Consider the following 10,539-nt stretch of genomic DNA (forward strand, 5'->3'; position numbering starts at 1 on the left):
GTGCATGTGTGTGTGTGCGTGTGTGCATGTGTGTGTGTGTGTGTGTGTGTGTGTGTGTGTGTGTGTGTGTGTGTGTGTGTGTGTGTGTGTGTGTGTGTGTGTGTGTGTGTGTGTGTGTGTGTGTGTGTGTGTGTGTGATATGAGGTCTGATTGAAAGGCGGTGTGTCACGGAACAGAGAGCACACATGCTCCAGGGCTTGTTCACAGCGAGGGATACACTCAAGAGGGTATAGCGCACAGCGTGTGTGTGTGTGTGTGTGTGTGTGTGTGTGTGTGTGTGTGTGTGTGTGTGTGTGTGTGTGTGTGTGTGTGTGTGTGTGTGTGTGTGTGTGTGTGTGTGTGCGCGAGTGGAAGAGAGAGCGGGAGGGAGAGAAAGAAACACGGGGAAGGTTGGAGGGGGTGGGGCTGCAATTTTCTGGTTGTCGCGCCTCCAGCATATATCCTGGCCCCGGCACATTAACTTTTAAAAAGGGTTTCGTAGGGCTGTAGGTGTCTACATCACACACACATATAACGACCGCCTGGAGTCACACACTCACACACTCAGGCAGGGAGAAGAATAGAGACGGGGAGAGGAGAGAAAGGAGGGTAAGCGGGAGAAAATGAGCGGCAAACACTACTGAAGGATAAATGTTTGATGTGGGAAATTCCACTCGGCGGTTTTCACCTGAGCAATGATGCTCTACATTTATCTCCCAAAGTGGAAGCAGGGCCATTCACTGGGATCATTACCAGGGTTAATACGGGGCAAGAGACGGGTGTGTCCCCGCTGACGAGGGGAGTTGTGTCGCCGTCAACCTGATGATATGTTGTGTTAAATGAGATTGATGCGTGATCATGTGAAGTAGATTCATGATCCGCCGCTGACAGCAGGGAGGGGAAGATGTAGAAGATGGCTGACTGATAGAGAGATATAGGCTCATGTTTTATTCACAGATAACAGTATCTTACCTCTGCTCTCCCAAACTGCCCGGCTGGTAACAAAGTGCTGGGACAGGCCCATTTCTCTTCCTCTCCCTTCCTCCGTCTGCCTCCTTCCTCATCGCGCTCTCTGTTCTGCATTCACAGCATAATGTAAGACGTGAAATGTAATAAAAGTGACTGAACTCTTTGAGCCTTCACACTCGTGATCAATCCCCTTCCTCTTTGTGTGCTTGATTGTAGGAGGTGATCTTAAAGAGAGCAGCAGACCTTGTGGAGGCCTTGTACGGGATGCCTCACAATAACCAGGTAAACACTCGCACAAACATCCATATCTCTTTCCTCCAATTATGTGTGGGGTTCGGACCACTCGCAGCATCAAAGGTGGCGTCTCCTTCGGCCCCGCAGCACCCTGCTGTGTGCATGCGAGGCGTGGGACCGCACACACGTGGGAATAAGTCGGTGCTTTTATCCGCTCATGTGTTGGGGCGGAAAGGAGGAGATGTACAATGTAGAAGGAGGAGCATCAAGGGTGGATGTTCCCTTCTTCCCCTCTCCTGTTGATGACCAAAGCTCTTGTTTTTCTTCCTCAGGAGATGATTCTGAAACGAGCAGCAGATATTGCAGAGGCGCTCTACACGACGGTGCCACGGGGGCACAACCAGCTGTCCGGCCTCGGCAGCGGCTCCGTCCATGCTGGCATGATGGCAGTTAACTCCTTCACTGGGTCGGAGGTGGCACAAACAGCCAATCAGGGTAAGCGACAGAAAATTATTAACGTGTTATTATCATGGGAAATGTGTGTTTTGGTCAAAGGAAGATGGATTGTAAAGAAGCGGGAAAGGGAGATTTTTATTTGTCATATGGGAATTTCAGAGAGGGTGATTTAAGAGCAGGGAGCAAATAAGGAAGATTCTGAAAAAAGGGGGACAGGAGGAGGAGGCGGCGGTAAGAAACAGGGAACACTTGAGTCAAGGAAAGAACGAAGGTGAGAGAGTGAAGAATGGAGAAAAAGAGAGCCGCGGATGGAGTACGATGGAGAAATATGAGCGGGTCCTAGGGGTGTGTATATTAGACTGGGGTCGGCCCCTGTCTGACAGAGAGAGATGTGGGTGCAGTCAGCGGTGATTCATCACATGTATCAGGGGAAGGAGAGCCCAGTGGATGGACCAGCCTCTGGATATGTCTCAATACTTCCAATGAGCTTCCTCCGTCCTTCATCTTCATCTGGAAACATGCCTCAGATGTGGAGAAAACAACAGATATCAGCTACGCGACTACCGTTTCCTACTCATAACGGATGACGAAAGGGAATTGGTGGTACCTAATTATAAAGAAGGAGGCTACTACAGTGGAGAAGTGCCGCCCTGTTTGCACTAGAGAGCAGAAAATTCCTGATGTTCAATTCCAGCTGTTTTTTTCTCCGTTGTCAGCGCATTGGACCAGGGATGTATATTTATAGTTTCCATCTTGTCCTCCTTCTGTCTTGCTGCCCCCGTAAAGCATAAAGGAGAGAAAGGTCCTGTCAGAAATACTGGCTTCATTCTTTATAAATGACAGGCGATCTGCAGAGGCCTTTTAGTGTTAATTGCCTTATCGATATATCTCATTTTGAAGCGGAGCCAGTAAGGTGAAAGGCCTCTTGTTTCCGTAGTTGGATAGCAGCTAGTTCCCTCTCAAATCATATCCCTCCGCCATGTTCATTGCTTTCTCGCTCTGCCATATGCTGTCTTAAGAGTTTTCAGTATATTCTTTTGGCTTGTATAGCCTTGCCCATTAGCCGTGTCGGGAAAAGATTATTTGGCAATGCCGCATGTCCTCGTTTTGTTTTGTCTGCCATCTGCTAAATCTTAACACCTATTCTCTTTCTCTCCGTCTCCCCGTCCATAGGTTACAGTAGGAACACGAGCAGTGTCTCCCCTCATGGTTATGTCCCAAGCTCAACTCCGCAGCAGAGCGGCTACAGCACCACTAGCATGAATGGCTACTCTAACTCTGGCATGGCAACCTTGGGCACCTCGCCCAACTTCCTCAATGGATCTGCAGGCAACTCGCCCTATGCTAGTGAGTACAACACACACCACACCCGACACCTGAAACCAAGTGGGGGCCAAAAGATAAAACATGGGAAGCAAAAAAGATCAAGCCTTTTAAACATAAAAGAATAAGAATTTTGCAGGAGTTGAGAAAGGGGGGAGGAAATAAGGTGTGACACGAGGGGGGAAGTCATGCAGTTCAGCTGGCTCATCTGTTTCTTTAAGAACAGAGTGAAACGCAAATCCCCACTTTATTGGCCAGGGGAGCAGATCACCTAGCACCCCTCCTGCCGACACACCCCACCACCTCTGTTCACACACACACATTCACCCTCTACATTAAAGACCCTTGATTAAATCAATAAACTAATTGCTAGAGAAGCAATTCCATTTCAGCTCTTTGATTCCTGGGTGTTAACAAGTATTTTAACAGGCTCATCGGCCCCACACAGACACTTTCAATCAATGGCTCCTCGGCCTGCCTTTGTAGGTCCAATTTTCATTAATTGATTAGTTAGGCCCCTTCATAAATGGATTATGACTTTATTGCGAGGATTTGTCAGGAGGAGCCATAAAAGCTAAGTGTTGGATAATAACAACAATAAAGGCAGAAGCAGATATCAGAGGGCAGGTGAAATACGACTCGGTTGATTGTAAAATCACTGAAGAGGAAAATGCTCTTAGTATATTAGCAGACAAAAGACAAACCCAGCAGGATGAATGGGATGATGATTTTGGTCATTTCTATCAGTGGATGAGCCAAAATCCAGCCTTGTATAAAGCCTAAATATCAAAATGTTAGTTTTAATAATTTGTTTTTCCTTTTAAAAATCAATGTCTTATGTGTCCAATCTTAACACAATTAAATCCAGACCGCTAGGGTTGATTCGCAAATCTGAGAAGTTCCCAAACAAAAAGCTTTAAGGGAACAAAAGTCACTTGCTAATACTCAGCATCAAGTGTTATTTATCTCAAAATAACAAAGACATGGTTTACAAACAGTCACAGGTGGTTCTGCTTATAAAAAGATAAACTGGTCCCGTTAGCGAACAAGCAAGTTAGCTACTTTAGTACAAATGTACACTTAGTAAGCTACCTTGCTTCCTTCTCTCATTGAACTCATTGTTGAATGAACTATCTAGCTTCATTAGCTCGCCTAGCAGCCCACAGAGTAGCCCCGATGCCACCAAGCCTCTAAAACCACATATCTTTGCAAAAGTGTAGATTAATTTCACTGTGCCATTCTCTTGTGTGATCAGGCCTTTAGGCTTTCAGGTTATGATACTGATAATGAGGCTCAACATATGGCCGACAAACGAATAAACCATGTTCTAGGCGATAGCAAGGAAAACACAAAGAACCATTATCACGCCGATGTTATCTGCCCGTCTGCTCTAGCTGTTCATTGAAATCTCGCGGATGATTATCCGTGATGAAGGTGATGTGGGAGAGCCTTGTTTGCCCTGAAAACGAATTACGGGTACAGCACCCCGAGTTAGGGGGGAGATGTTTATCGAGCTGTTGCAACAGCATGAGTCATCAAAACAGAGGGAAATAATGCTTGGGGCTGTTTTCGATACAAGTTTCCAACTCAACACATTTTTTTCTTGGCTATGGAATATCTCATTGCCAGGTAGATGCTGAAAAAACAAAAGAAAAATGCAAACATTTTAAGTCTGAGCCAGCTGATCTGAGTCCAAAATATCACCCCCCTCCCCCATCCCACCATCATCCATTGACCAGTCCCTTTCTGTTCGTCCCGCCTGCCTGTCCTCTGCCCTCGGCCCTCTCTCTAACCTCGACTCTCCCCCCGCTCCATCTTCATCTCTCCTTCCCTGTCCTTCTTCCCCGACGTGCTCCCTACGACCCCCCTTAACCCCCCTATCCTGCCCGTCTCTCTTCTCTCAGTCGTTCCGTCCAGCCCCACCATGGCCTCGTCCACCAGCCTGCCCTCCAACTGCAGCGGCTCCTCCGGCATCTTCTCCTTCTCCCCCGCCAACATGGTGTCCGCCGCCGTCAAGCAGAAAAGCGCCTTCGCCCCCGTCGTGCGACCACAGAACTCCCCCCCGCCCACGTGCAACAACGCTACTAATAACGGCCTGCAAGGTAAGCCGCCGAACACCTTACATTAATTGACATGCTATCCAATGTATGTATATATCTCTGCATCAAGCTTTAATCCTGCTTTTCTTCACCTGCTTATGTTAACAATTTCTCACTTTTGTTCCCTCTTCTTCCTCCTCCTCACTCCCTGTTTCTCCTTCCACTCTCCTTCCTTACTTTAGATCAGTCTTTTGTGGATTCTAGCAAGTACTCATCAAACAACTCTCTGCAGGGCCTGGCCTTCTCCTGAAGTACGTTGATTTCCTCCTTCTTTGTTTCGTTCCGCGCGACACCCTCCCACACCGCTCATTTGCACCGGCAGCTCATCCTGCCCTGCCCTGCCCTTCCTTCTCCTTTCTGTTTTTATTTGTCACCCTCGACTTGTCAAGAGACAGCATGCCACGCCACATGTGTTCCATTTCCTGTTTTCACTTCCTGCTTCCTGCCTGTACTCCGGCGGAGGGGGCGGTTGTTATGCCACTGTGGGTCATTCTGTTTTCCCATATCCATCGAATGCAGCGCAGGGTCTGTTAGTCTAGGCAGGATGTTGTACGGTGTTGAGATCCTGAGAGAGAGAAATGATGGATGGGAATCTTTATCAGAGCCCCGAGCTAAGCACTTCCTCACTTCCTCTGTCGGCGTTGATGAGCGCTGACCACCGTGACCCAAAGGGCCATTGGCCACTGCGCACTGATCACATTGACACACACACACACACACACACACACACACACACACACACACACAGTTAATCCCAACAAGCCGGAGACACTTAGGAAATAACCAGAGAATTAGTGGATTGAAGAGAGAAGGGGGAATCAATAGTGAGCCAATATTTTATATGAAAAATTCCTCCCAGTGATGGCTTCTGTGTCAATCTACGGGGAAGGGATAGGGCGGAGGGGGAGGTGGGAGAGAGGAGGTAAAAACCGGGGAGCGAGTGGCAGGCAGAGCATGATATAAGAAAGTAAAAATGTGAATAAAGCTCTTGACTTCAATTTCCATGTTCAAGTGTTGAGCGTAATTTCATCGCCTCTGTCATCCCACATCACCGCGTCTCCCCCCCCCCCTCTCATGTCTGATTTATGCTCCATGCTGCACTATGGGCTCACACAATGTAACTGCTAACAATTAACAGCGACAGCTTTTGCATGCAGCTATTCAGAAAAAAAAACTGGAATGATGTTAGCCAAGTTAGCGGCGCGGCGGAGGAAAATGTTTTGATTTTGGGGGCCTCGGAACGAAGAGATAATGAGGGAGAGCGTCTTTGTTCGCCAGATGCTGGAGCACATTGCTGTTATGTGACTGTTGTGATGACAGATGAAACCCAGCAATCACATGACTGACCTCTCTCTCTCTCTCTCCCTTTCTCTTTCTTTCCTTACCCACAATCTTCCTCCCCCTCTTTTCCCACAAAACAGCGATTCCCGGGATGATCGTTCCACCCATGTAGAGGATCTGGGATGGCTGGAGATTTGGGAATGTTTGAGAGGGGGAAAAGTCACAGTAGCAGAGTCTGGCGAGTCTCTGTTGGGCTCCGGAGCTGAACTGAAGGAAGTGAAGATAAGACGCAGGACTCTGTTAAACTCAGGCCTTTCCATTGGGATTTCATCTGAAGGGATAAGGGGAGGAGAGGAACAAGGAACAATACGAACCTTTGTGATGTAATTTCCCTCTTGGTTGAATTAGTGTAGCTTCTCTGACACCGCGTTGGATGGAGTGTATAGAGACTGATAGTTTACCCACAGTGTGACACTGACCTCATGAAAAGAGCATTTATTTATCTTTTATGTTTATGCCTGTAAGGTTTGGGTTTGATTAGCGGAGGCCCCACGCCGTCTCGCAAACCGTAACTCACACAAACAACAGTGAAGAGTTGGTTTGGCCATGAAGTTTGCGTAACCTCTGTCACAATAGAAGATTCTTTCTTTAGTGAAACCACATAACAACACACTAGCCAAATGGAGCTAAGGTCAACAACAACACAAAAACAAAGAAATACAGAAAAGTCAACCTTCAACTTTGCTGCTAATTATCCCATTTATCTAAAAATGGCATAAGAAAATCGCCCTATGCTAATTCCACATCAGAAACCATGCCTTTCTTTTATTTTCCTCCCCGTTTGGTTTGTTTGTTTGTTTGAATTTTAATAAAACTGTGAGGATTGAGCTGTTTGCAATATGCTTTTCTGCTTGTCATGTGAAGAAAAAGGTGGTGGTTTAGCCAAAATTGACATTTTGTCTGAGATTTGAGTGAAAAGCCAGAGGATGTGTGTGTCCAGCCAGCACTGTACTGAAGGAGTCTAGCAAATATCAAATTAGAATAAATGCGTGATATATGTGATATATTTTTGTATATAAAAAAAATCATTTGATGTTTCTTTTTCTTTTTTTGCAATAGCTATAGTTTGAAATGTAAACATTAAAATGTCTTAAGGCAGCTTCTCAATACAGAAAATAGATATACTGTGTGTTGTCAATATCTCATCTGCTAAACATGACAAACATGGATTCGGATACAAAAAGGGGATTCTGTAAAATATCCTATAAATAATGTATTTATCCCTTGTATTTGTACATTGCCTCTCACCCTCGTTTAGTTGTATTGTGTAAGTTTAATACAGTAAGTGAACATATTTCACAGTGTTTTGTTTCGTTATTTACTGTTGTCTCTCACTATTTAAATGTGACTTTTTTTAAAATCTTTTTTGTTTTGTATGTTGATTGTTTTGCATTGGTGAACCATGCTTTCAGTTGTTGATTCAAAAACATGCCATTGTCTATTTTTGTATTATTTGTAAGTTAATAAAACATTTCAGTTTATTTCCTTATGAAAATGTTTATTGTATGGCAAAAAAGTAGCATCTTATTCAGAGTATTTGGTTGAAGTAGATTTTTTAAGAATATATACACACATTAATATATACTGTAAATCTATATCTTTTTGTTGGGGCTTTCAGATTGATCCTGTTCTTGAACTGATAATATGCATGGGTTCTTCTCTTGAGTGACACTTTCTTTTTGTGTGTGTGGAAACCAAGAGAACTAATTGCTCTGTGTTTTTCTTTCTTTGAGTTCTTCTTTTTCCCCCTCTGTTCTTTCTTTTCCTATGTTATTTATGCCTGCTTACATACTGTATCTATATACTCTTTCTTTTTTTCTGTCACTGTAATCTTTACCAGCAGTCTAGATGCCTTAACAATGCAAACCCATTCTTCATTCAATCACATGTACAGTTTTCTACCCTCACCACAATTGTCTATTGCCACAGAGGAATTCATGGGAACTTGGGGACAAAGCACAAACACACTGTTTGGTGGTGAAGCCAGACTAGAATACAAAGAGCCATAATTCAACAATCACACACACCCCGATGTACTATAATATACAGCAATGGCACGCTTTGAAGGAGGCGCGTCCCAGCAGTGCTCATTGCACTTTAGTGTTCACAGAAACACTTTTCTTTGGTAGCGATTATGTAGCGTTTTTTCAAATTAATTAAATGATTTCATCCGCATGTTGGTAATATTTCTCGTTAACCACTGGATCACAACAGTGTGACAACACAGAGCCGTTTTAATTGTAGTACAAAGGGGCGCACAGTGAGGAGAAACACTGTCACAGCACAATTTGAATCTCACACATGGAGTCGTAGGTCTGACTCTAGTATCTGACATCCGATCACCACAGTCCTGCTCTCCATGTATCAGCCTTTGGACAATACAGCTTCATTACAAGCTAAACAGAACAAGAACAAGTGAGGAAGCATGAAAGGGGGCTCCTTGGCCCCTCAGCCATTTCTGTAGTCTTTTCTTTGTGTCTGCCGTGTGTCTTCAAGCTGTTGCTGGACAGAGAATAGGGCTTTTCTCTCTGCTTTTCTTTCCTAGAGCCTGGTTTTGTTAAGTGGGTAGAAAGGAGCGTTTTAACAGAGGCGCCTGCTGACAGACGAGTGTTTTTCGGGCACTTGTGTGCTTGTGCTGGTCGGGGCCGGGCGGGAGGGGCAGCACCATATCTGTTTCAAATGAACTACAGAGGTCTGTTGTCATACAATGGCTTCTTTGTAAGCAAAGTTCCATCCTGATTATGAATATTGGTAATGGGTGACAGCGTTTTGTATTTAGGTAACAAACAATGAAAAAAAAAAAGATGCAAACCAAATAGCTGGTGTCTATTTTTCCCTCTGTTTTGTCTTTGACTGCAAACACACTGAACAGCTCTATGATATAAGGGAAGAAAAAAAAATTCTACTGTATAGATTGTTATTGTTTTTGATGAAAATTGAGCTGTAAGATAACTTTTGGACTCTCACAATGTTGAATTAAAGTTATCTCTTGTCTGTGACTTTGTCAGTTGTCATTTTTATTTTTTAAATACAAGTGCATATTCAACCATTGATGGCCTCCGGTATTTCTTGATGTGCGCTAATTCAAACAACTTCACACTGGACACTGCAATTTCTTATGTCAAAAAAATACAAACGACAAGTGTGAAACAAAGGAGAGACAAATATAGCGCAGACCCCTTCCATCTAATTTAGTTGCTTCATTTGGCATATGAAGATGGGGTTTCTGTGGCTTTTTGTCATATTTACATCTAAAAGCATCATCATCAGTTGACTAAGAATAGATGAGACCTGGCCATCACTAATACCACAGGTCAGAAAAAGGCCTGCGTCCCCTCCCCTACTGGGCTCCTGTCTCTAATTAATCTAATTCATTACTGCATTACTGATGGCATGGTGAACATGGTTAGCCTGACAAGTTTCCTCCTAAACATATTAGTTAATGATGATTCCAAGGTTATTAATTGCAAACGCACCAGCCCACCATAATTGAGTCATCATTTGCATACCCGGTCATCAGCAGAAAATTAATTAATTTTTTATTTTTTGCATATCTAATTTAGGGGCATGCGATTGGATTAGCCTGTGAAAATAGCGGATCCCGGGATTCTGCTGACCTCAGAGTGTTCCAGGGTCTCCACGGTAACTGGAGGCTTCCACAACCCCGAGGGGCGGGGGAGCGAGGCGACCTGGAAGTACTGATGAAATGAGGACTCGTAAACACTGTGTGTGTGTGAGTGTTTTTGCCTCCTTAATTGCCCAAAGGTTTGTAACTGCATCGGGCTTTTCTCCCATACATCTAATAACAGAGTTGATGCTTTGCTGACAAACACTAAAGTGGGTTGTGGTGTGCACGATTTAGCGGTAAGAGGTGGGATATTGAATTATGGAGGTTACACACAGGAAAAAATGAGTCCTGGAGCCTAATGTTTTTGAGTAGCGATCCGAGCACCGCTGCCATGTTGCACCGCGGCTCCAGGTTCCCGCTTTGCCCAAATGCGGCTGGCAACACAACACATTCACACTCTTAAATCATAAATACATATAGCCAAAAGGTGAGCCTATTTTGCTCTTTATTTCCAGCAGCTCTCCAGGCCCAGATAGACTGGTCAGTGTGGGAGGAGGACAATAGGAGTGG

General features: G+C 44.7%; 1 protein-coding gene across 1 annotated transcript in view; it reads left to right on the forward strand.

The window, feature by feature from the left end:
• Positions 1-9,393, forward strand: part of LOC104958174 (transcription factor COE1-like) — a 50,290-nt gene extending 40,897 nt beyond the window's left edge. Inside the window, exons 12-16 of the mRNA XM_010785894.1 lie at positions 1,165-1,230; positions 1,515-1,677; positions 2,812-2,985; positions 4,866-5,063; positions 6,482-9,393. Of these exons, the coding sequence (XP_010784196.1) occupies positions 1,165-1,230; positions 1,515-1,677; positions 2,812-2,985; positions 4,866-5,063; positions 6,482-6,513 (633 nt within the window). The 3' untranslated portion in view covers positions 6,514-9,393. The remainder of the gene's footprint in view (positions 1-1,164; positions 1,231-1,514; positions 1,678-2,811; positions 2,986-4,865; positions 5,064-6,481) is intronic.
• Positions 9,394-10,539: the final 1,146 nt, after the last annotated feature.

This window comes from Notothenia coriiceps, unplaced genomic scaffold (assembly GCF_000735185.1).
Source record: "Notothenia coriiceps isolate Sejong01 unplaced genomic scaffold, NC01 NC01_scaffold00028425, whole genome shotgun sequence".
Lineage (NCBI taxonomy): Eukaryota > Metazoa > Chordata > Actinopteri > Perciformes > Nototheniidae > Notothenia > Notothenia coriiceps.